Raw genomic sequence first — 27,469 nt, 5'->3', positions numbered from 1 at the left:
AAACTCATTTGTAACCCTAAAGGATTAGAGTTGGCCATCCCTGTTCTAGAAAATCCTTTCCATCAACATGTTTGCTTCCTTGGTGTTTCTACCTTTAAAGCATCTGAATGCATCATCTTTATTTTACATTTAACCTAGTATACAGGAAAGAATATTCAGTGGGAAGTATACATATAGCATTTCTGCATATGCTGCAAATGAGATTTAAAAAAAATGGTATCCCATGAATACTGTTCAGTAGGGAAGATCAATCAATTTATTCTGAAAAAAATTGTCAAAGAAATTCTGGATTACTATTCTAATACAAACTGTCTTGCTTTCTTGCTTAAGGGTACACTTCAGTTAAAAAAATTTAGATCAAATTCTAAATCTATAAAAATGTATGTACAAAACACAAAGTGAATTTTAGCTTTTTTTTTTTCTTTTTTTTACTAAAGCCTTGTATTATAAATTACAAATATTTTTATAAACAAATTTCCCTTCTTCAAAGGAGTCTGTATTTTTTTTAATGTAAATAAGTTTATATCATACAAATAAATTTCAAGTACGAAAGGTGCATTTTTGCAGTAATACCTCTTTGTAAACCCAGAAGTCTTGGCTTACAATAAAACTGTAAAGTGTAAAAAAAGGGAGGGTAAAAATCTGTGCCATTCTCTCATTCAAGAATTAACAAGTCCAATGTCCTCTCAAACGTTGCTCACTGAATTAGACACCTGACTAGAAGCAACATATTCAGAACAAGCTACTTGTGATACACCATATTACATCATTAATTCCCCTTTATTTGGGTGTCTTCACATCATATACAACCCACTACTATGAATATAGCTGGCTATCTTGTGCAGCAGTCACTTGCATGTTTCCAAACTCATCATCTTCTTCATGTGTCCGCTTCAAATTCCCTTTTAAAAGTAAAAGATTGTTTAAGACAACATACATTTCAAAAAAAATTTATAAAATTAATGGAAGATTATTATATAATTAGACAACTCAAGTAGCTAATTGTTCCACTACCACAATGTTCATGTATTGCGAATGGCTTAATGGTGAAAACTTATCAATATGGTTTGACATTAAAAATATGTGGGGGGTTTGGTTTTTTTCTTCTTTTTTTACTGTTAACACCAGATACGGTACTAGCTAGGTCACATTATATTAAAATAGGACCTGTGCTAAAATAACACATTAGCAGTAAAACATATTATTAACTGTAGCCTACATCAGTGTTCTTCAATTGCCAGCCCGTGGACCAGTGCCAGTCCGCAGAAATTTCCTGCCAGTCTGCAGGGCCGGCATGTGCATCGGGCCCCAGACAGTGTTCTGCCGGTCCATGGTGTGATCAATGTGGCGTTGTCTTCGGGCCGGCTCCCTCTTCCTCAGTGCTGCAGTGCACAAAGCCGTCAGAGGGAAGGCTTCCAGATGAGATGTGGGATGTGTGAGGAGCCGCTGCCCACTGCTTTGTGCATTTCAGCACAGAGGGAGTTGGCCCAAAGATAATCCCAAGGGGCGACATAAAACAGCCAGACGGTAGCAGTCCAGAAGGCAAAGCACAGCATGGAGGGAGGGAGACAACAATGGTAGGGGGAATGATTTTATTTTTTAATTTAGTGACTGATTTACATCTGCTGTCTGTTCAGGAAGAAATGCATTTGTTTCTTTTCCTTTGGGGTTGTACTACATGCAGAGTCTTGCATCTTAGGGTTTAGTTTTTGGTCCCGTATTTGCATGGTAGGAATGAATATTGAGAAGCATTCAGTGTGCTTTGTGTTGTTTAATTTTGTGGTTAACCTTATGTGTTGTTAATACGATTATATTGTGTGTGTGTGTGTGTGTGTGTGAATATATGTAAGAAAAATGAATGGAAAAAATGGTGAAACTGCTGGTCCATGGACCGGTGCCGGTCCACAAAATAATTATTTTATTTCCGCCAGTCCATAGGTGTCAAAAGGTTGAAGAACACTAGCCTACATTGATAAAGATCCCTGGCCACTTAGAGGCAAAGCTATCACCAAACGTACATTAATAAATATTCAGTTTATAGACAATTTACATCAACATTGAACCTCCAGGAAAAATTACAAAATTTGTAAATTAAAGCATTTTTTTTTTTAAACTCAACACATAGTTAAGCTCTGAAACTCATTGCTGGACTCTGGAGGGTGTGGTAAAAGCAGTTAATGGAGCACTCTGAAGATTTAGTCAAGTCTTGGAGGTAAAGGCCATAAACCAGCAAAGGTAGATCTGGGATTAAGTAGCATGGAATTTTGTTACTTTTTGGGACTCTGCATGTACTTTATTTAAAAATGTTATAGCCTGCAGAATCTACCATTCATAGTATGGTAAGTTACTTCTGACTCAGATTAGCCACTGTTAAAAGCAGGATACTAAGACAAATGAACCTTTACCATACTGGAAGTGTAATCCTTATGTATCAATTTCTGTCCTCCATCGAGGCTGCTACCCAAGGTAACAGCACAAACAAAAGATTAGGTGCTTACCTTTTCTAATTTTCTTTCTTGTAAATCCACACTATTTCTGGACTAGTGGGTTATTTTCCTAAGGTTGGCAGACAACTTGTAAGAAGCTCATTATATAGAGTATTGAGCCCCTCCTCTCAAGACTGCTCTTCAGGAATCCAGTTTGTGACAAAGCAGCCAGAAACACCTGTAGAGGACAAAGGCAAAAAGAGAGGTATGGTATTACTCCCCAGCCAATAAGTTACATTACATTACATTAGGGACTTCTATTCCGCCTATACCTTGCAGTTCAAGGCAGATTACAAAAGAGCTAACTGGACATTTCCAGTGAAGTTACAACAGTTTTGTTTTGTTTTTTTGGTTACAAGGGAGGAGAGGTAGCTGGATTAATTCCGGAAGAACTTGCAAATTGGATATTAAATTGACTGTACGTTACTGTGTGATATAACAAATAGATTACAGTTAGAGTACAAATAAGATTACGTTACATTTCAGGGATCTGAATACTTGGTTGGTGTTTTGGGGAGGAGTAAGTCTAATCTATCTACTCATAACATGAAACCAGAACAATTTCTGAACAACTGAAATAGGTCATTAAAACATCAGGAACCTGAACAATAAAAATAACAGTGCTATAAGGAGACAGCCTGCACTGACAGAAGGGGCGCTGGGACTAGGGACTCCAAGACAAAGTGCTAAACACATATGAATGGAACTCTTAGAAAGACTGGTCGATAAATCAGAAATCCAGCTTACCAGTACTTGTATAGGCAGACAAATTGGTGAATCAGCAGTTTTCAGGGAAGGTTCCAGGAATAGAGTATGGATTTACAAGAAGGAAGATTAGCAAAGGTAAGAACCTAATCTTTCATTCTTGTACAATCCCACACTATTCCTTGACTAGTGGGACGTGACAGAGAAGTCCCGTAGAGTCAGGGTGGGATGGATGAGCCTACTGCCAAAACAGAAGAACCAAAAGCAGAATCCTGCTCGGCCACCATATCGATCCGGTAAAACTTGGTGAAAGTACACAAAGAGGACCAGGTAGCAGCCCTATAAAACTCCTTCAGTGAGATCGCCAAGGACTCAGCCCAAGAGGAAGAAATGTCTCTGGTAGAATGAGCCTTGCTTCTCATCGGCCACTGCGTAAGCTGAAGAAATAGCCATACGAAACCACCTGGAAATGGTGGCCTTGGTAGCCTGCCTGCCCTTGGTGGCAGGACCGACCAGTACAACTAGATGGTCAGACATATGAAACTTGTTCGTGACCTCTAAGTATCGCAACAGGATCCTATGCACATCCAAGGACCGCAACACCCAGTCCTGCTCCCTTGAACTGGAGGAAGTAAAGGAAAGAAGCTGGACCTCCTGATTAACGTGGAAGGCTGAGACTACTTTGGGAAGAAAGGAAGGAACAGTGCAGAATCACACTGGAATCCATGATATACACAAAGGGATCCTAACAGGAAAGCGTCTGAAGCTCCGAAACCCTGCAGGTAGAGGTAATGGCCACCAGGAAGACAGACTGGACTGTGAGATCCATTAAGGATGCACGTTCCAGAGGATCATAAGGCAGATGAGCCACAGAGCGAAGGACCAGGTTAAGATTCCATGATGGACAAGGCAGCCGCAGGGGAGGCTGAAGCCTCAGCGCACAACTCAGAAAACAGACAACATCCAGATGAGAAGCTAAGGAGCCTCTCAGAGGTTTGGAGCATAAACAGGAAAGACCCTGAGAAAAGCTTTTCGCCAGGTTGTCCTAGAGAACTCCAGAATCTGGGAAACCAATGGAAGAGACAGATCCTCGAGTTTCCGGATGCACCATGCCTGATAACATCTCCAAGCTTTCCCGTAGACCACCACCGTGTACGACTTCTTGCTAAGAAGGGTGGCAATCATGGCCGAGGAATAGCCCCTGTGAACTAAGGCCCTGTGCTCTATAGCCAGGCCAAAAGACCAAAGCAGTCTGAATCCTGAAGTGCAATCGGGCCCTGCGTGAGGAGACTAGGATAACAAAGTAGTCAGAGTCCCTGGTTGAGCTGCAGTCATACCAGGTCAGCGTAACACGGACGCCTCAGCCAGTCGGGCATGACTGCTATTCTTCTCAAAAGCCACGGACCACAGAGGGAAAATATGCAGAAGAACCTACCTCAGCCAGGATTGAAGGAGAGCATTGAGGCCCTCGCTGCTGGCCTCACGACATTGGCTGAAAAACCAGTCCGCTTTCTTGTTGGCCATCAACCCCATAAGGTCAAATGTGGAATGTCTCCAGCATGCCACTATATAGTTGAATGCCCTGCAGGACAGAGACTACTCTCCAGGGTCCAGAGTCTGATGACTGAGAAAATCTGTCTGGATGTTGTTCTTCCCAGCAAATGTGCACAGCTGACAGCAGCACGAGGTGTCTCTCCGTCCACCTGAAAAGAAGCTGGGCCTCCCACCTCAGGGTGGCGCTTCTGGTGTACCCCTGGCAATTGATTTAGGCCACTGTCGTGGCATTGTCTAAGAAGACAGACAGCTCGATGCCAGGAGATGAACCTTGAAGTGGAGAAAGCCAGTTGGACTGCTCAAAGCTCCAGGCAATTCTTTTCTTTCTGATCGTTCTTCTACAGTCACCTTTAAAAATACAGTTTCAAAACCTTATACCACTAGCTATGGTATTCCCCAAGGATCAATATTGTCACCACTTTTATTTAATATTTTTCTTTCTCCATTGCTCTGTATGTGTCAATCAATAGGCTTTACTACTTTCACCTATGCCGACGATGTTCAACTGCTTCATCCATTGAATCCAGATAATAAAAATGAAATAACTGAAATAAATAGAAAACTAGGAGAAATCAAACATTGGCTAAACTCAAACATGTTAGCCCTAAACATCCAAAAATCCAAAGCGCTATTTTTCCCTTGGAAAAAAGATATAAATTTAAATGCTCCGTTTACTTTAGATAATGTACAACTAAACTTAGTAAGTTCCCTAAAAATATTAGGAGTCATAATTGATGATAGGTTATCTTTCCACGAACATATTACTAATACTGTCAGAACATGTTTCTTTAAATTGCGCATGATCCGATCAACTGCTAAATTTTTAGAGCCAAAATCATTAAACATACTTATTCACTCATTAATTATTTCAAAACTGGATTACTGTAACGCTTTATTAATAAATATCACCCAGAAAGAGAAAAAATGTCTTCAGATAGTTCAAAATACAGCAATAAAACTAATACACAATTGCAAAAAATTTGACCATGTCACACCACTCTTGATTGAATCACACTGGCTTCCTATTACTCATCGGATTACTTTTAAAATATTACTTTTAGTTTTTAAAACACTGACTACAAACGAACCCCAATCCATCAACAGATTACTCATTCCATATAGTACTTCACGCTCTTTAAGATCCACTGATCAAAATCTTTTAACAGTTTCATCATTAAAAATTATTGGAACTCGTCGCACTGACATTTTTTCTGTTATAGCCCCTCAATTATGGAATAGCTTGCCCCAGTATCTCAGAGTAGAAAATGATTTGAAACAGTTTAAAAGTAGTTTAAAAAGTTTCCTTTTTAAAGACGCGTTTAATGTATGAATTTAATTTTACTGATTCTTTTTCTTTCCACTTTTTTATTTCTCTGATATACCCCATAACTGTTGTTTTTTACCATTAATGTTCTTTTAATATATACAATTGTAGTTCTACCCATTCTCTCTTTATGTGTCCGTTAGTCTGTATGATTTTATTTATTAGTTTTTATGATAATGTATCTAATTTTAATTAATCTATTATATATATTTTTATCTGTAAATCGCTTAGCAAATTAAATTAAGCGATCCAACAAGTCAAAAATAAACTTGAAACTTGATTGACTACTGCTGCTCAGAGGGGGCCCACTGACCCCGAACTGGAGTACATGCACACAGCACCCCAGCCCTTGAAACTGGTATCTGTTGCAATAAAGAGGACTAAGCCACAGGCTAGACTGCTCCAAGCCAAGGAATGCAAAGGATCCTTTTGCGGACTCCAGCATGAAATCAGAGCATCCTGCAACAGAAGTGACCACATCAGGATCTGGAGATTCTGCCAGGCTATTGGGACCGGAATGTCCAGAAAGCCCTTGATCAACTGACACAGCTTCTGCTAACGTGACTCAGGCAGGAATGCCTTGTTCTGACCCGTGTGGAAGCAAACCCCCAAGTATGCCAAGTCCTGAAGTTGATCACCCAGCTTAAGCTCTGAAGCAGCTGAATGACTTGAACATCCCAACGCCCCTCGGAATCCGACAGGGCCCTGATCATCCAGTTGTCTAGATACGGGTGTGTTAGGACTCCTAAGTAGCACAGATGAGCTGCCACTACCACCATTACCCTTGGTGAAGGTCTTGGGTGCCGCTGCCAACCGAAGGGCAGTACCACAAACTGATAGTGCTGCTGCAGAATGTAGAATATAAGGTACTTCCTGTGTTCTGGAAAAATGGGAAAGCAATGTTACTTACCGTAACAGTTGTTATCCAGGGACAGCAGGCAGTTATTCTCACTAGTGGGTGATGTCATCCGACAGAGCCCCGATACGGACATCTTGCAAGCATGTCTTGCTTGAAGAAACTCAGAAGTTTCGAGATGCCCGCACCGCGCATGCGCCAGTGCCTTCCCGCCCGATGCTCCGGGCGTGTCTCCTCAGTTCAGGTAGCTAGCAGAGAAGCCAACCCAGGGGAGGTGGGTGGGACGTGAGAATAGCTGCCTGCTGTCCCTGGATAACAACTGTTACGGTAAGTAACATTGCTTTATCCCAGGACAAGCAGGCAGGTATTCTCACTAGTGGGTGACCTCCAAGCTAATCTCAATGGGATGGTGGGAGAGTTGGCAACTTAAGAGAATAAATTTTGTAACACAGTTTGGCCAAACTGTCCATCCCTTCTGGAGAAAGTATCCAGACAATAATGAGAGGTGAATGTATGAACCGAGGACCAAGTGGCAGCCTTACAAATCTCCTCAATCGGTGTCGATCTAAGGAAGGCTACAGAGGCTGCCATTGATCTGACCTTATGGGCTGTGACCTTACAGGGAAGGGGTAATCCAGCCTGGGCATAGCAGAAAGAGATACAAGCTGCCATCCAGTTGGAGATGGTGCGCTTCGATACAGGTCGTCCCAACTTGTTTGGATCAAAGGAGAAGAAAAGTTGAGGAGCCGTTCTGTGTGGTTTGGTGCGATCCAAGTAGAAAGCCAAAGCACGTTTACAGTCCAGAGTGTGCAGAGCTGATTCTCCAGGATGAGAATGAGGCTTTGGAAAAAAACACTGGAAGCACGATGAATTGGTTGAGATGAAATTCAGAGACCACCTTAGGTATGAACTTCGGATGAGTGCGGAGTACCACCTTGTCATGATGGAAAACAGTGAAAGGTGGGTCCGCCACCAAGGCCTGAAGCTCACTGACCCTGCGAGCAGATGTGAGGGCCACCAGAAAAACCACTTTCCAAGTGAGAAACTTTAGTGGAGCCTTGCTCAGAGGCTCAAAAGGAGGTTTCATAAGCTGAGAAAGGACAACATTTAGATCCCAAACCACTGGAGGCGGTTTGAGAGGAGGATTGACATGAAAAAGTCCTTTCATAAATCTGGAAACCACAGGATGAGAAGAGAGAGGTTTCCCTTGTAGAGGCTAATGGAAAGCCGCAATAGCACTCAGGTGGACAATATTACACGCAAAAAATCTCTATGACAAAGAACTCCTCAGCGCTCTTTAAAATGTTAAAACAACTTACAATTTTTAAACACAAACCTATTATCTTCTCAACTGATACCCCTTCTGCGAACGGTTTAGCCAACTTTTTTCACAACAAAATAATATCAATAAGAGCGAACATAACCAATAGAGCCAGTGCATCTTCACCCAAAAATATCACGGATAATTTAGATTTAGATGAAGATCAAAAATTAAAAACCAGGTCCCTACATGCCACTTGTTCCAACTTTACCCTTCCATCTTTAACAGAATTAAAACAGCTTTTTCAAGGTCTAAAACTTAAAGGGTCTATATCTGAACCCTTTCCACCTTTTCTTCTCAAACGTTACTTCTCTGTATTTGGTCCAGCTATCCTTCAAATTATACATACAAGTCTGTCCACTTCATCAGTTCCAACGGATTGGAAGCATTCTGTTCTACTTCCTATTATCAAGGATACCAAAACCAGTTTGTCCGACTGCTCTAATTATCGTCCAATTTCGAATCTTCCATTCTTAGCCAAAATCACTGAAAAAGTAGTATTTCAACAATTATCAGAATTCATCGACAAAACTCAGGTACTACACCCTAATCAAACAGGATTTCGTAAAAATCATTCGACTGAACATGCATTATTAGGCCTGGTTACAACTATTCACTATTTTCTGGATCAACATAAATCTGTAATTCTCATATCCCTTGACTTAGCTGCTGCATTCGATACTATTGATCATTGTCTATTACTTCATCGACTATCCTCTATAGGTCTTACAGATCAAGTATACGAATGGTTCCGTTCTTACTTTACAGATAGATCTTCCAACGTTTTCTTTAAAAATTCCTTTTCTAAACCAAATCAAAAAAATAATTATGGAATACCACAAGGGTCCATACTTTCACCATTATTGTTTAATATTTATTTGGCCCCATTATTAACACTATGCCAATCCATAGGCTTCACAGTATACGCCTATGCAGATGACTTCCAACTCCTACACACCATTGACCCCAATAGTCTGCAAGACATAACAGAAATTAATAAGAAGTTAGCAAAAATTCATGAATGGTTAAACAATAATCAACTTTCCTTAAGTATTAATAAAACCACAACTGTACTCTTTTCAGAGAAAGACGGAGTTCAACTTACAAGTCCAATTATAATTGATAATAAACCCCTCATTCAGACCATTAATACAAAAATCTTGGGGGTTTTAATAGATAACAATCTTACTTTTCGAGGACATATCAGTGCTACGGTTAAAAACTGTTTTTACAGATTAAGAATGATCCGTTCACTTGCTCCCCTTCTTGATTCATTTTCTCTTAATACACTGATCCACTCATTAGTTATCTCAAAATTGGATTATTGTAATTCATTATTAAAAGGGGTTTACCAAAAGGATATAAGGCGTCTTCAACTCGTGCAAAATACTGCAATAAAGATAATCTCAGGTTCCAAAAAATTTGATCACGTCACACCCTTACTTCAAAGTGCTCATTGGTTGCCAATTTCATATAGGATTACTTTCAAAATAGCTCTTTTAGTTTTCAAGACATTAAAATCCAATACTCCTGCTTTCATAGATAGGCTCTTGATCCCATACAGTTCATCTAGAACTCTCAGATCATCTTCACAATGTACTTTAAATGTCCCCTCTCTTAAAATTATAGGAACCCGCCGTGCTTCAATTTTCTCTGTTACGGCACCAATGTTATGGAATTCTCTTCCATTATACTTAAGATTAGAACAGGATTTAAAAATATTTAAAAAGAATCTTAAATGTCTTCTTTTTAAAGAAGCTTTTAACTGATAGATTACAATTTCTCTTTTTTTCAGATTTCCTTTCGGTTTCTCATTTTTTCCCTTATCTCCCCATTGTGTTTTCCTTTTATGTAATCTTTAAATAAATATTGTATTTCCTCCCCACCTTCCTAATGTTATCAGCTGTCTTCTTGTCTAAATTGTTTCCCAGTATGTTTATATGAATAGTAATTGTATAAGTAAGTCTACTCTATTTTATTTATGTAAAACGCTTTGAAATTTTAAAAGCGTTTAATCAAACAATATAATAAACTTGAAACTTGAAACTTGTATAAATGTCGACTTGAGACCGGACTGAGACAGGTGTAGAAGATAATCCAACACAGAGGATAAGGAGGCTCGCTGAGGCTCCTTAGAATTGGAAATACACCATGAAGAAAATCTAGTCCATTTCTGGGAGTAGCATTGACGAGTAGCAGGCTTCCTGGAAGCCTCCAAGACATCCCTCACCGCCTGGGAAAACTGGTGGGGAGTTACATTGAGAGGAACCAAGCTGTCAGGTGGAGAGACTGCAGGTTGGGATGAAGTAGAGATCCCTGATGCTGAGTAAGTAGTGAAGGAAACACTGGAAGAAGGAATGGCTCCCTGCTGCTGAGTTGAAGTAGAAGGGAGAACCAAGGTTGCCTGGGCCACCGAGGAGCTATTAGAATCATGGTGGCTCGGTCTGATTTCAACTTGTCCAGAGTCTTCTGAATGAGAGGAAATGGAGGAAACGCATACAGAAATCGTTTCCCCCAATCCAGCAGAAAGGCATCTGCCTCGAGTCGATGAGGCGTGTAGATCCTGGAGCAAAACTGAGGCAAGCTTGAAGTTGTGGGGAGCCGCAAAGAGGTCTTTTTGAGGCGTCCCCCATTGTGCAAAGACCTGATGAAGGGGGTTGGAATGGAGAGTCCATTCGTGAGGCTGGAGGAGACGACTCAAGTTGTCTGCCAAGACATTGTCCTTCCCCTGAATGTAGACAGCTTTGAGGAAGGCATTGTGGCGAACTGCCCAATCCCAGACTCTGAGAGCTTCCCGGCAGAGGGAGGCCGATCCCGTGCCCCCCTGCTTGTTCACATAATACATGGCGACCTGGTTGTCTGTACGGATGAGGACCACCATGTCGTGAAGCAGATGTTGAAAAGTTTGAAGAGCATAGAAGATGGCTCTGAGCTCCAGAAGATTGATCTGATGGAGGCGGTCCGCACTGGTCCAGAATCCCTGAGTGCGAAGCCCATCCAGATGAGCCCCCCAGGCATAGGTCGAGGAATCGGTTGTGAGAACCTTCTGATGAGGAGGAGTGTGAAACATCAAACCTCTGGATAGATTCGAAGAGGTCATCCACCAAAGTAGAGACTGCCGAAGAGCAGGAGTGACTATGATGTGTCGAGTCAACGGGTCTGACACTTGAGTCCATTGAGAAGCTAGGGTCCACTGAGGAATTCTGAGATGGAGCCTGGCAAAGGGTGTCACATGAACTGTAGAGGCCATGTGGCCCAGGAGGACCATCATGTGTCTCGCTGAGATGGACTGGCGAGAAGACACAGACTGGCAGAAACGAAGAAGAGCATCCATGCGCTGAGGAGGAAGGAATGCTCGAAGCTGAATGGTGTCCAGTACCGCCCCGATGAAGGGAAGGGACTGGGTAGGCTGCAGATGAGATTTGGGAAAATTGATCTCGAAGCCCAGGCTCTGCAGGAAGCAGATCGTTGTCAAGGTCGCCGAAATGACCTTTGGAGCTGACGGGGCCTTGATGAGCCAGTCGTCGAGGTATGGAAATACCTGAAGACCCCTGTTCCGGAGTGCAGCGGCCACCACCACCAGACACTTCGTGAAGACTCTGGGAGACGAGGACAGGCCGAATGGAAGCACTCGATACTGCAGATGTAGATGTCCCACCCGAAATCTGAGGAACTTGCGGGAGGCCGGATGAATGGGAATGTGAGTGTAGGCCTCCTTGAGATCCAGAGAGCATAACCAGTCGTTCTGCTCGAGGAGAGGGTAGAGAGAAGCAAGTGTCAGCATGCGAAACCTCTCTCTGACTAGGAATTTGTTGAGGGCCCTGAGGTCCAAAATGGGTCGCAGGTCGCCCGTCTTCTTCGGAACAAGGAAGTACCGGGAGTAAAACCCCTGGTTCAGTTGGTCCGTTGGGACCGGCTCCACGGCACGAAGCCGGAGCAAAGCCTGAGCTTCCTGGAGAAGAAGGGCGGTCTGAGTCAAGTTGGAAGGATACTCTCTTGGAAGGTGGTCCGGAGGGAATGAAGAGAGTATCCATCCTTGATGATAGTAAGGACCCAGAGGTCGGTTGTTATGGCCTCCCAGCGATGATAAAAATGATGGAGGCGCCCTCCAATGGGAAAAACAGGGGGAGGCAGAACGAGGTTGGTTATGCCCTCGACGAGACAGTCAAAAAGGCTGAGTGGTCTTAGGGATAGCAGGCGACTGAGACTTAGGCTGACCCTTCTGGGGAGGCTGAAGCTTCGCCGGTTGCCTCGCAGGAGGAGTTTGCCTCGGCTGATAACGCCTCTGATAAATCAACGGCGGACGAGAAGGTCGAGACTGCTGAGGCTTAGGCTTCGGCCGAAGGATAGATTGGAAGGACTTTTCGTGGTCAGACAACTTCTTCGTGACAGTCTCGATGGATTCATCAAAAAGATCCGCCCCAGCACACGGGACGTTCGCCAGGCGGTCCTGAAGATTCGGGTCCATATCAATGGTCCGCAACCAGGCCAACCGGCGCATCGCCACCGAGCAGGCCGCCGCTCGGGCGGAGAGCTTGAACGTATCATAGGCAGATTGCATTAACTGAAGCCGAAGTTGGGACAGCGAAGCAACCACTTCCTCAAACTCAAATCTAGCCTGGGATTCGATGTATGGTGTGAACTTCCGAAGCACAGGTAGAAAAAATTCCAAGTAGGCTGCAAAGTGGAAATTGTAATCCAGGACTCGAGACGCCATCATCGAATTCTGATAGATGCGTCAACCAAACTTATCCATGGTTCTGCCCTCGCGGCCCGGAGGCACTGAAGCATAGACCTGGCCAGGATGAGACCGCTTGAGCGAGGATTCGACCAGGAGGGACTGGTGAGAAAGCTGAGGACCCTCGAAGCCTTTATGATGCACCGTGCGGTACCGCGCATCCAATTTGCCAGGGACCGCAGGGATAGAGTAAGGAGACTCGAAGCATCGCATGAAGGTCTGGTCGAGGAGCTTGTGCAGGGGAAGCCGCAAGGACTCTGCCGGAGGACGAGGCAAGTGCATGGTATCGAGGTACTCTTTGGAATATCGAGACCCAGCATCGAGAGTAATGTCCATGTCATCCGCCATCTGCCTGAGGAACGATGAAAAGGACAGTTGGTCTGCTGTCGCCGGTCTTCGAGACGGACTAGAAGAAGAGGCTCCAGGCTCCAGAGAGGCCTGTGAGCAACAGGACGAGTAGAAAACCTTGGGGTCCTCGAACTCCGGGCCCGGAGGAGGAGACCCAGTCGAAGCAGCATACCCCAACCGAGGCAACTTCTTCTGAGGCGAGACGGTCGAGTGTCGAGAGGAATGCTTCGAAGAATGTCTGGATCGATGCCCCTCCCGATGCTTGGAAGGGGATCGAGCCCGTCTGTGAGAAACTGGCTCAGACGCCTCCAAGGAGCAGATTGGACTCGATGCCGTCGATCGCAAAGGCGGCAGAGTCGGAGGCTCCCCCGCCGCCGCCCAGGTTTGATAGGGGGTTCGGAAGAACTCATCCTGCTTCCTGCTATGCCCAGGACTGGGTGGCCCTGAAGGTGGACGCCACACTGAGTCATGGGGCGGAGTAATCGGTTCCAAGGGAGGCAGGTCACTAAACGAGGCTTTCCTCGAGGGGATGGGCTCCAAGGGAGGCATATCACTAAGGGAGGCCCTCCTCGAGGAAATCAGTTCCAAAGGAGGTACAGCGCTAACGGAGGACCTCCTCGAGGACCCGGACACCGCTCACCGCTCCTCCTCGCCGAGTAACGAGGTAGTGCGGCGAGGAGGAGGAGGAGGGGGCGGACCGCCCCTCGAAGCCGAAGCTGGAAGGTCACCCTGGATGGTGGCAATCAGCCGAGGCCCCATGGTCTGCATGAGCTCCACGAACTGAGCCTCCAGGATGGACCGCAACGAAACCGATATGGAGGGATCCGCACAAAAAGGGGGCCCTTCCGCACGGTCTCCGCGCTCTTTGGGTGCTACATGCTTCTGCTTGCCAGTCTTCGGCACCTTGAGCACCACCGGAGGAACTATCGGGGTCGATACCTGCTCCGAGGAGACGGATGAAGGCACCGGCGCCGAAGCCGAAACCGGTGTGAACGACGCCGGTTTCAGGAGGCCCGAAGCAGCCGGGGAGGCAGAGGGCTTCGCAGAAGGAGTCGAAGCACCTGTCGATGTCGAAGCTGCAGGATCCGATGAAGCTTCCATCTTGAACATGGACTCCCACAGCAGATAGCGACGCTTAAACGCTCTCGCCGTCAGAGTGGAGCAAGGCCGGCACGATTTCGGGAAGTGATCCGGTCCCAGACACTGTAAGCAGCGTCGATGAGGGTCCGTGAGCGAAATCGCACACTGGCACTTGCTACACTTTTTAAAACCGGTGATCGGCCGGGACATAGGCCGGAAAAGCTCCGCCGCAAGGTCGAAGGCGCGGGGCCCCAGCTACGCGGCCGACCCGGTATCGGAAGGAAAATTTTTGGAGAGCCAAAAGAACTCAACCCGCGGCAAAAAAGAAGGCAAAAAAAGAGATTCAATGGGCGCAAATTGAAGATAGACTTCTCAGCTCCGCGGAAGAAAAAGAACTGAGGAGACACGCCCGGAGCATCGGGTGGGAAGGCACTGGCGCATGCGCGGTGCGGGCATCTCGAAACTTCTGAGTTTCTTCAAGCAAGACATGCTTGCAAGATGTCCGTATCGGGGCTCTGTCGGATGACATCACCCACTAGTGAGAATACCTGCCTGCTTGTCCTGGGATAATGTGGAGATATGCCTCCATCAGATCCAGGGAAGCCAAGAATAAAGAATAAGATTAAGAATTATATTGTTTGTCTGTCTGGATCTTTGAAAAAGAAGAAATTCATAAGTTGTGGAAGATTTCCCTTAATGAGTGAGGAATTGTTTTTGCTGCGAGAAGCCAAGAATTCTCCCCAGCACAACCAGGGCGATCACTGAATGCATGGTCTCCATCCAGAAATAAGGCACTCTCAGTACCGGATTGACTACTTTGAAGTCCAGGATTGGTCTCCAGTCGTCAGAGCCTCTCTTTGGTACGATGATGTATGTGCTGGAGCCCAAGTCGTACTGTGGGATGGGCTCTGTGGATGCATTGTCCAGCAGCCTGTGGACAGTGGCTTCCACTGGGGCTGCCTTTTCTGACCTCCCTAAGGGGGAATCCAGAAAATAATCCACTGTGGGAGATGAAACTCGAGTTTGTAGCTGTCCTGAAGAACCTCCAGGACCCAACGGTCTGAGGTGATGGCCTTCCATTGCGCACAAAAGGCAGAGAGCTTCCCCCTTCAATCCACGAAGGAGCAGCAAGAGGCCTGGCATAAAAATGCTTCTTAGAGGTCATTGCCGGTTACCTTACTGCTGATGGCTGGTGCCGGAAAGTACTAAACCTCTGCTTTGCAAACTGGGAAGATCACTGCCCAAAGCAGCAGCCAAAGTACTGATGGGAACATCTGAAGAGAAGAAAGCTAGGGCGCCCCGACTTCCTGATGGGTCAGGACCTGTTATCCAGCAAGGATTTGGGTTTGCTGTCCTGCATACGCACCATGAGGTCAATCCAGACCCTTACCAAACAAAAGTTGCTTCTTAAAAGATAACCGGCTTAAGTTGGCCTTTGAGGATGAATCACTGGACCACGGCTGGATCCACAAGATCCTCCGTACTGAAACTGAATAAGCTGAAAGTTTGCCAAAGATTTTGAACATGTTGCACAGAGCATCTGCCATGTAGTCTACCCCCGAGATCAGAAAGGCAAAATCCCAGATCACAATAGCTTAGAATGACATGCCCTGGCCACAAGTGAAGAGGCTGTCGTTGCCTTCAGCCCGGCAGCCGCTGAATCAGATATACTTGAGGATAAAATCAACACTGTGGTCCTGAATGTCTTACCCCCCTCCCATCACTGGGGAGAGACATGCGTTTAGTAACCTGTACCACTAAGGAATCAACTTTTGGAGAGGCAAAATGCTAGTTAAAGTCATCTGCCATTGGATAGAGCCGAGCCATGGCTCTGGCACATTTCAAGGGCCCTCAGGTAACTCCCAAATGTCTGTAAGCATCTTGACTAAGTCCAGATGATCAGGAAGAGAGGCCACTCATAACAGAGCATTCAGCGGAGACAGACGGAGGGAGCAACCTCCAGCTTCAACTCCTGGAAGGACTTGGAAATCAAATCAACCAGATGAGCGGGTTTAAAAAAAAAAAAATCCCCACTCTGTGTGATCCTCACCCAGATCCTGATCTTGGAAATCCGCAAGGGTTGCAACATCCCCCTGCAGTAGTAGTGCTAGCCTGCATAAGTAAAAGCATTGTCAGGGTGTTCTTGTTGACCTTGGCAACTGTTGGCACACTAGATTTAGTCACCATAGGAGAACCGGGGACAATCCCTGTGTCCTGCAAAGGAGGGACACCCCCCCTCCCCCCTAAACAGGCAAGGATGCCTGCAGAGGGGCAGCTGGCATCAGTTTCTTTGCCAATTAAGCATGATATCATGTTAATAAATTTTGGGGAAATCCATCATTCATGACAGGAGCTGCCTCTTGTGGTTTGGCTGACAAAGCGTGGCTACACTTAGCAGGACCAATTGTACCATCCTTGGAGCCCGCTATCGACTTTCTTGGGTTCCTCTGGCCAGAATCAGAAAGCAGAACCCCGTTCAGAGGTTGAGGGTACTTGGGCCGCTGAAATTTTGTCCCCCTCTCACACTGCAGTGCACATGGAACACAGCTGCCCTCCAGATAGCCATCCACTGCAAATAAGGCATGAATCTGAAGTATCTTGCCTCGGGGACTACATCAGAGTGGTTTTCCTCCAAAAAACGAAGCTCATAAAGGTGAAAATTCCAATTAAGAAAAATCCAAGATGGCCACCAAGCAATTTTCTAAAGAAAATAATTCAGGAAATGCATAGGACCCTCCACCCACCCCTCCCCAAAAAAGCTGCAATTTTAGAATTTTAGTGGTGTGGGGGAGGAACTAGGGTTAACTCCCCCCCAAAAAATCACTTTTAAGGACCCCCAAAAATCGCTGTGATAGACTGTCAGCTCTGTACTCACTGTGCCATGAGGTGCTGTGTATTGCTGCAATGGAAGCTGAAACAGCTAACAGGGAGATCCTCTGCAAAAAATGAAAACTAGACTGCTGATCTTTTGACTACCCCATCGGCCAGACACCAGTGGCTGGAGACCTCGACTACCACTGGACACCCACATGGACGCGACCTGGAAGAGGGACCTTTGGCTCCGATCCCAGGTGCTCCTCCACGAAGCCACACAGCCTACACTCAGGCCCACTAGTGGACAAACCTGGGGTAGCCATCTGCCAAGGGAACAGTCCCTGAGCCCCGAACCGACGTGCATGCTGTCTAGAGGGTGCACTGACCAGCAGCCAAACCCCTGGAAACAGTCTTTATGCAAAGTCTGTTAACTCCTACAGCCAGAGCTATCCCCGTAGGGAACTTTCTAAGCACAAGGGCAGAATTTGCGAAGAAAAATACTGAAGTTAAAGAAAAATAAACACGAGCAGAAAAGACAAACTCCTACAGTCTGGCTTGTACGAAAAACTAGATTCTTGGAGGGCAGTCCTGAGGTAAAAAGGGAGGGGCTCAAGACTCTGTATAATGAGCTCCCTACAAGCTGTCTAGCGACCATAGGAAAATAACCCATTAGTCTAGGAACAGAGTGGTATTATACAAGAAATTATGATTACACAGATGTCCACAATAAAAGTCTAATTTCTGGTAGAATTCATTATGTCATATTTACAAAATGGAAAGAGCAATTGCTATACAAGGGAATTATAATAAATTTAATAAAATCTGGGAGCCATTAACATCTTATTGCAATGAATAGACACCATTTTCCATTGAAAAGTACACTTTGTAAATGGAGGGGGAGGTTTAAATATTATTTCAAGGTCTGATCAATAGAAAAGTAAAATAATATTTATGTGTACATGATATTAAGATAAAATAGTAGTGGGGAGGAAAATTTATGTATTAAAAGATAAAATAGAAGGAATGTCAAGTAATGTATTCAATTTTAATGCTTTGTTATTTGTACACTTGATGTAAGATTGAAAATGAATAAAGAATTTAAACACAATAAAAGTCTAATACATCATTCCACATAATCTAGATGTGAGGTGATGACAACTTTTGGTTTAATTCCTAGTTCTGTACCAACTCAAGTCCCAGACCTTGTCTCTCATATTTTAATTGTGCATTCTTAAACTAAATGAACACTATTTATTGAGATGTAAGCAACACCTTTATGAAGAGATTCACCAAGGTGTACAGCAGTTTAACAAAGCTTATAAAAGCACAGTTACTTACCATAACAGGTGTTATCCAGGAACAGCAAACAGATATTCTCACATGTGGGTGAAGTCATCCACGGAGCCCAGGTAAGGACAGCTTTAAGAGTATCACTACTTTAATTTTTTTTTTTAGAAAGTTTGCGATTACCTTCCCACCCATGTAGGCTCACAGTATCTCAGTTCCATAAGCAAGCTAAGAAGCCAACCAGGGGAGGTGGGAGGGTTGTGAGAATATCTGCCTGTTGTCCCTGGATAACAACTAAGTTAACTATGCTTTATCCCAGGACAAACAGGCAGCATATTCAGGTGTGGGACTCCCTACCTTACTAGAATGGGATGGAGGAAGTATTGGCAATTAAGATAATAAATTTTGCAATACTGCTTGGCTGAAGTGACCATCTCATCTGAAATAAGATTCTAGACAGTAGTGAGATGCGAGTGTATGAACTTGTAACCCATGGGGTATTTTAGAACGGCCATAGTGCCCCAAGTGGTCACAGGCAAAATTACTGGACAAAGTGTGCTACTCAGGACAGAGTAAGCCCCGCAGGGGCAAAAGAAAAGTTCTTAAGAATCAAGACTGCAAAACACCAAGTTCTGTGGTATGGTAACTTTCCCAACACAGGTTTATTGGTCAATGTGTGCCAAATTCCTTCAGTGAATTTAAGTACCACAACAATAACAAAAAAAATGGAAAAAGAAATAATTATCAAGAAAAATCCCTGTAAGGCTTTCAGGATTTTCACCAAACAAAACTTCACTTTCTTTTCCTAAAGAGTTCCTTTTATTCTCAAAAGTTCTTTGCACCAGCCTGCCTAAAGCAGGTTTCAGGTAAGCACAACCTCCTTAAGTTATGGCAGTCCAAACTTTAAACATTTATCCAAGCAAAAGTTAGAAGCCTCCAGCTGCTAACAAGCACAGCTGGGGACAGGGAGTTTGCCACAAGTTTGCCTTCAAAGCTTCATAAATCACTTTCAAAAATTCCCTCCCAGGATAACAGCAAACTTCTCCCTGTAGTTATGGGCAAACTTCAGCTTCCTACTGGACTCAAAAGAAAAGCCAGAAAAACACACCACAATTTCTCTTCCAGGCACTGACTAGTGCCCAACCCCCACCCAAAGTCCCCCAAAAACCAGCTAGGGTTTTAAATGCAGTGTCCTTGACTCAGGTATCCTCATTCAAACAGATCAGTCAGCAAATGCAAAACACAAAATATTCTCAAAAAACAAAAACAAACCCAGCACCTTTGCAGCAAAAAGTATAATGTCCCAAATTCAACAAGCTCAAAACCAAAAACTCACAGCTCTGCATTCAGGGATGCCTGGTAGCCAAACCCACATTCATCCATTGGAACAGCTCCTGTGGAATCAGCGTTTCCTGGCATTCCATTTGCTCCTCTTGGGTTGGTGCTGCAAATTCAATAGAGGAACCTGCCTCCTCTATTTCCATAGGGTACGGCACATTACCCTAGCTTAGAATGGGAAGCTGCTCCTTGGGACGAGGCTTGTTCCTCTTCCCTATCCTCTCCAACAGCCTAGTCAAATCTGCAGGCTTTTCAGGAGGGAAGCCATGCCCTAACCTGCCTGAGCTTGCTCTAGCTTGTGGCTCTCTTGGGCTCCCCCAGTGGCTGTTAGGGAGACTACCTGACTTCCTATAAACAGGACTAGATTTAAAACCTATGCTTCTAGGTAGGTTTACAGCAGGGCAGTGACTGGGGAGCGTTTCCATATCCTCCCATTCTGGGTCTGACCAATCAGGCTGTTCTATCTGGCTCTGTGGTTTAGCCTGTCAAGACTGCTTTCTGAATTTTTCTCCACCTTATATATGCAATTTCACTGGGACCACCGCAGGCACGGAGCCTGACTGGTCAAACACCAAGGACCAAGTAGCAGCTTTACAGATTTCATCAATAGAAGTGGAATGAAAGAAAGCAACTGAAGCTGCCATAGCTTGGAACTTGTGCGCTGTGACACAACACTCCAGTTGCAGCCCAGCCTGAGCATAACAGAAGGTGATACAAGTTGCAAACCATGAAGAAATAGTTCTCTTGGATACCAGTCGGCCCAAGTTGTTAGGATTCAAAAGAGACGAACAATTGAGATGTTTTGTGAGATTGAGTCCTTTGCAAGTAGTAAGCCAAGGTTCATTTACAGTCCCAATGTGTGTAGAGCTGCTTCTCCAGGATGAGTGAGGCTTTGGAAAAAAACACTGGAAGCACAATAGACAGATGAATTTCAGTGACTATTTTTGGAAGAAACTTTGGATATGTATGAAGTACTACTTTGTCATGGTGGAACACTGTGAAAGGCAGATCTGCCACCAATGCTTGAAATTTGCTCACTCAACAAGCAGATGTAAGGAGATGAGGAAGACCACTTTCCAAGTGAGATATTTAAGATGAGCCGAAGACATTGGTTTAAAGGGAGGCTTAATGAGTTTAGCAAGAACTAAAATAAGATCCCAAACCACTAAAGGCAGTTTGAGATGTGGTTTGACATTGAAAAGTCATTTCATAAATCTGGCTACGAGAGGATGAATAGTGAGAGGTTTACCCTTGACTGGTCTGTGAAAAGCTTTGACGGCACTGAGATGAACTCTTAATAGAAGTGGTCTTAAGGCCTGAGTTGAATAAATGTAGAAGGTCGTCCATACTGAAGGTAGAAGTGGAAGCAGCATCATGATGGAGTATACACTACATGGAAAACCGTGTCTATTTTTTGTTGGTAGCACTGATGTGTAGATGGTTTTCTTCACGCTGCCAGGAAAGGAGGACAGGATAGGAAAGATGACTGTCGGTCAATGTCATCCCGAGAGGTACCAAGCTGTCAGGTGCAAAGATTGGAATGCAGAAGAGATCCTTGACTCTGCATGATAAGAGAAGGAAACATTTGCAGGGGTACTGGATCCTTGACAGTGAGCTGAAGTGGAAGGGAGAACCAGGAGCTATGAGAATCATGGTGGTTGACTCTTGTTTGAGCTTGACAAGGGTCTTGAGGATGAGAGAAATTGGTGAAAACACATATAGGAACTTGTGAATCCAATCCAGGAGGAAAGCATCTTCTTCCGGACACTGGTGAGAGTACTGTCTGGAGCAAAACTGAGGCAGTTTGATTGAGAGGAGACGTCCCCTAGAGAGAGAATATCTGATGCAAGACTGCCAAGTTGATCGTCTACTCGTGGCTGAAGAAATCTGCTGAGTTCATCTGCGAGAGAATTATTTTCTCCTTGAATGTAAATCGCTTTGAGAAATATGTTGTGAGTAATCGCCCAATGCCAAATCTGTTGAGCTTCTTGGCAAGAAGTAAAGAACCTGTTCCTCGTTGCTTGTTTATATAATACATTGCCACCTGATTATCTGTATGAACTAGGAGCACATGATCAGCTAAAATATGTTGAAAAGTATTGCATATTGCCCCGAGCTACAAGAGATTGAAGTGAAGACGCTGCTCCTGAGCAGACCAATGACTACCTAGATGAGTTCCCCAAACATGTGCCCCCAAGTCTGTGGTCAGGACTTTCTGATGCGGAGGGGTATGAAACAACTACCCTCTGGAAAGATTGGAAGAGTTCATCCACCACTGCAGAGATTGACAAAATGAAGATGTGACTAATCTGCTGAGAGAGTGGGTTGAGAGCTTGAGACCATTGAGAGGCAAGAGACCATTGAGGTATCCTAAGATAAAGTCTCGCAAAGGGAGTAACATGGACTGTGGAGGCCATATGGCCCAGGATCATCTGCCTGGCTGAGATTGATGGAAGGTGATAAATCCAATATTCCTGCCTTTGTTGAAGGAGAAACTCTCCGAGATGAATGGTATCCAATGAATTGTAGAGTTTGAGAGGGCTGAAGCTGAGATTTGGGAAAATTGACTTCAAACCCCAACTGTTGAAAAAAGAATTGTTAACTGTGTTGCTGCAATCACCCCTTGCGGAGTGGCATCCTTTATAAGCCAATCGTCAAGCTAAGGAAATACCTGAAAACCTTGAGCCCATAGAGCTGCAGCCACTACTACCAGACACTTGCTGAACGCTCTGGGTGAAGATGCAAGGCCGAATGGCAGAACCTTGTATTGAAAATGTTGTTGGGCTACTTAAAATCCAAGGAATTTCCTGTGGGCAGGATGAATTGAAATGTGTGTATAAGCTTTTAGATCCAGAGAGCATAGCCAATCATTCTGATCTAAGAGGGGATACAAAGTTGCCAAGGATAACATATGAAACCTTTCCTTTACCAGAAACTTGTTCAGGCCTCTGAGGTCTAGAACTGGACACAGACCTCCCATCTTCTTTGGAATGAGAAAGTACTGGGATTAAAAAACCTGATTCATCTGAGCAGGTGAAACCTTTTCTATTGCATTCAGCAGTAAAGACTATCTCCTGAAGAAGGGACATCTGCTGAGGGTCTTGGAAGATGATCTGGAGGCATAGTGATGAAATGGAGTATCCCTCTCGAATGACTTTTAGAACCCAGAGGTATTAACAGTTCCCAACGTGGATAATATAACTGAAGCCGACCTCTGATTGGTTGAGGAAGATGTTGAGAAAAAGAAACAGCAGCTAAGTTCTCCATGAGCCTGTCAAAAAGATGGAGCAGGTTTCTGAGGAGCTGCTGGTTGAGACTTTAGCGGACACTGTTGCTTGTTTCTTCTGCCGAGGCATACGAGATGCAGCAGGTTTAGCTGAATAAAGCCCCTGATATGAGGAAGAAGGCTTAAACAACTGAGAAGCTGAATGAGGTTTAGACTTGGTTTTAACCAAAGTGTTCCAACTCTTTACATGGTCAGTGAGTTGTGTAGCATTTTCAATAAAGTCACAAAAAAGCTCATCTCCCAAACAGGGAATATTAGCCAATCTTGAAGATTGATATCCATATCTGAGACTCTCAACCATGCCAAACGTCTCATTGCCACTGACATAGATGAAGCTCTGGATGATAACTTAAAAGCATCATAAGCAGATCTTGCAATATATCTTCTAGCAAGGGAAAGGGTACAAACTATTACAAAATTCCTGAAGATGTTGTGAAGGAATATTTATCAAAAGGCAATTTCTTAACAAGGTGTTTTACATAGCAGGAGATATAGAAATTGTAATTAAGGACCCTGTTCGCCAACATGGAATTTTTATAAGAGGCGACATCCAAATTTGTCCATAGTGCGCCCTTCACATCCTGGTGGCACTGAAGAATAGACTTTTGATGGAAAAGATTTTATAGAAAGAATGAAGTTTTCTGGGAACCACTGTAATGGTCAAGGGCATTTCCCAATTCTTGTGATGAGTCTCTTTGAGAATACCATGCAATGGTAGTTTGAGAAGTTCCTTAGGAGGCTCATCATAATATAAAGCCTCTAGATGTTCAGCACTGAAGGCAAAGTCAACTTTTAATTTAACAGGTAGCTCTTTGCCCAATTGTCTAATGAATTTAGTGAAAGAAATTCTTTCAGGAGAGTTTGTCTTGGATGGAGATTTCTGAGGAGACTTTCCAAAAAAGTATTATACACCTCCGTAGCAGAAGCAGAAGCAGAAAAGTTTCCATCTAAATCAGATTGTAAGTCAGAGTCATAAAGAAACTTTGGTAATGGTGAGCATCGAGAGGGTCGATGCTTACAATGACTCCAGTACCGATATGAAGAAGAGGTACGAAGTATGTAAGAGGTTAGAAGTATGTGATGAACGCTGGTGCTTCCTGGATTTCGAAAGCCATGAAGAGGAGGAGTGTCGATGTCTCGAAATGGATTGATGCATTGATGGAGAACTTGAAAATAAAATAAAAAAATTCATGAAGGGGGAAGGCAAGGCGTAAAAAATGAAGAGTTCAAAAAACACAACTTCTGCAGAAAACAAATGTAATGTAATGTAATGTAATTTATTTTGTAATGTAATGTAATTTATTTCTTATATACCGCTACATCCGTTAGGTTCTAAGCGGTTTACAGAAAATATACATTAAGATTAGAAATAAGAAAGGTACTTGAAAAATTCCCTTACTGTCCCGAAGGCTCACAATCTAACTAAAGTACCTGGAGGGTAATAGAGAAGTGAAAAGTAGAGTTAGAGGAAAAATAAAAATAAAATAAACATTTTAACAAGACAGCAATGACCTAAATACTTTGGAAGGTAGAAAAGAGGAGAGAAAGGAATAGAAGCAGAAGGGGGAGCCGTTGAACAGTAGAATTCTGGAGAAATTTAAATGAGGTACTGCGAGTCTAAGTCGGGCAAGAAGGTACTTGCGCATGTGCAATTGCGAACTTTCTAAAAAAATTAAAGTGGCAATGCACTCTTAAAACTGTCTGTACCAGAGCTCCATGGATGACATTACTTGCATGTGAGAATATGCTGCCTGCTTATCCTGGGATAATTTCATTAACAGCATAATAGTAAAATGACCATACAAAGCATAATTGAAGAAGATTAGGTTCTTACCTTTGTTAATCTTCTATTAGTCCCTGGAGGATTCTGTACGACAGATGTTCAACTTGTACCCATGAACTGGGTCTTGCAGAAATACACTTTCTTCATGTGCTTTTCCCCACTTAATTGAAGACACACAGCCCCCTGAATTTCAGTCCAAAAGCTAACCAACCTAACTGGAACAAGGCAACTATATCAAGGGGAACTTCCCCACAAATATACGAAGGTTCTGTTCTGCTCTGCAAGAGATAAAAAATACAATAAAAAAACTGCCAACATGCAACACAGGCAAGAACGCAGGAACAAACATGCTGTGTACAGCAGCACAAACTGGAAACCTGCCATCGGTAAAGTCATATACTCACATGAAGAGGGACTTCCCCACAGGGCCCATTTACTAGACGGAAGAAACCTTGTTCTGTAAGGAGAAATGGTCAAAGCAGACAAGGCAGGTGATTCAGTGAAACTGAGTAGTTAGAGGGTGGGCCATATAGAATCCTCTGGGGACTAACAAAGAAGATTTACAAAAGGTAACCACCTAATCTTCCATTCTTTTACATCCCCTCTGATTCTGTATGACAGGTGATGGACCAAAGCAATGGCAACATCTAGAGGAGGACAGAAGAACCTGCCTGCAGCACAGAGACCCCAAAGATGGCATCAGACAGCTGCCACATCCACTCGGTAAATCTTGTAAAGCTACAAAGAGAAGACCAAGTAGCTGCCCTGCAAATTTCAGTCAGATGAATCGCTCGACACTGTGCAACACTTCTTATCAAGTATTTTTATTTATTTAAAAAATTTCTATACTGCCAAAAATCTCAGCGGTTTCCAAAGTTACATATATAAAAACTTTGAGAGAAACTGGCAGCTGCTTGCTGCAGGCGATGTACGTCGACAAAATGGCCATGCAAATCCAACGTGTAATAGAAGTTTTAAAAGCTGGTCTACCTTGCCTAGACTGGCTAGTCAGGACAAACAGATGGTCAGAAAATTGAAAATTAGTCCTCTCAAAATAATGGAGCAAAACTCTCCGCACGTCCAGTCTTTGCAAGATCTGATCATAAGAACATAAGAAGTTGCCTCCACCGGGTTCAGACCAGAGGTCCATCGCACCCAGCGGTCCGCACCCGCGGCGGCCCATCAGGTCCATGACCTGTCAAGTGTTCCCTGCCCTAAAAAACCTATCCTTACTTCTATCTGTATCCCTCAATCCCCTTTTCCTTCAGGAATTTATCCAAACCTTCTTTGAATCCCTGTAGTGTCTTCTGCCCCACCACAACCTCCGGGAGTGCGTTCCATGTGTCCACCACTCTCTGGGTGAAGAAGAACTTCCTGGCATTGGTTCTAAACCTATCCCCTTTCAGTTTCTCCGAGTGCCCCCTTGTACTTGTTGTTCCCCACAGTCTGAAGAATCTGTCCCTGTCTACCTTATCTATGCCTTTCAGGATCTTGAAAGTTTGTATCATGTCTCCTCTAAGTCTCCTCTTTTCCAGGGAGAACAGCCCCAGCTGTTCTAGCCTGTCGGCATACGAAAGGTTTTCCATACCTCTTACCATTTTTGTCGCTCTTCTCTGGACCCCCTCAAGCAATGCTATGTCCTTCTTGAGGTACGGCGACCAATACTGGACACAGTACTCCAGATGCGGGCGCACCATTGCACGGTACAGTGGCATGATGACTTCCTTTGTCCTGGTCGTGATACCCTTCTTGATGATACCCAGCATTCTGTTTGCTTTCTTTGAGGCTGTCGCGCATTGTGCTGATGCTTTCATTGTTGTATCCACCAGCACACCCAGGTCTCTTTCAAGGGTACTTACATCTAGCAATGTTCCCCCCATTGTATAGCTGAACATCGGGTTCTTTTTCCCAACATGCATGACCTTGCATTTCTCTATATTAAAACGCATCTGCCACTTTTTGGCCCACTCTTCCAGCTTCGTTAGGTCCCTTTGCAGGTTTTCACAGTCTTCCGTGGTTCTAACCCTGCTGCAGAGTTTGGTGTCATCTGCAAATTTGATAACCTCAATTTGATCCTTCCAATCTTACCCTGTAAGGTGAAAGGCAAGTAGTCAAACCTCCTGGTTGACATGGAATTCCAAAACCACTTTCGACAGAAAGAGGAATTGTACAAAGAGAAACCTCTGCTTCTGTGAACAGGAGAAAGGGTTCTCTGCATGAGAACCTGAAGCTCCAAAATACAGCTTACTGAGACAATCGCCACAAGAAAAACAGTCTTGATGGTAAGATCCAGAAGGGAAGCAACCTTCTGCAAGCCCCTTAAGAATCACATTAAGATTTCACTTAGGAAAAGGCTGTCGCAGGGGAGGCCACAAATGAAGCACCCTTCTGCAAAATCTAGTCACAACTAGATGAGCCGAAAGTGAAGATCCACTGTATACTCTAAAACATGAAAGACCAGGCACTTGAACCTTGAGGGAAGGCCTCACCAGGCCCTTAAGACATGCCTGGAGGAAATCCAAAATTAACAGAATGGTAGCACTTAACGG

The 27,469-nt window shown here is 44.1% G+C and overlaps 1 protein-coding gene across 9 annotated transcripts in view; it reads right to left on the bottom strand.

Moving 5' to 3' along the window:
* Positions 1-228: 228 nt before the first annotated feature.
* The window catches only part of STYX (serine/threonine/tyrosine interacting protein), a 142,297-nt gene continuing 115,056 nt past the window's right edge, over positions 229-27,469 (bottom strand). For 8 of the 9 annotated variants that reach the window (XM_033952182.1, XM_033952178.1, XM_033952177.1 and 5 more), the window contains one exon: positions 229-902. Coding sequence is in view for 4 of the 9 variants with exons in the window: in XM_033952180.1 (XP_033808071.1) it covers positions 817-902 (86 nt within the window). In the remaining 5 variants the exon portion in view is untranslated. Of the gene's footprint in view, positions 903-2,599; positions 2,665-27,469 lie in introns of those variants that run through there. The other variant, XM_033952183.1, reaches the window with a different exon arrangement.

Source organism: Geotrypetes seraphini, chromosome 7 (assembly GCF_902459505.1).
Source record: "Geotrypetes seraphini chromosome 7, aGeoSer1.1, whole genome shotgun sequence".
In the NCBI taxonomy this organism is placed as follows: Eukaryota; Metazoa; Chordata; class Amphibia; order Gymnophiona; family Dermophiidae; genus Geotrypetes; species Geotrypetes seraphini.
The sequence above is the reverse complement of the archived record's forward strand: the minus strand, read 5'-3'. Positions and strand labels throughout refer to the sequence as shown.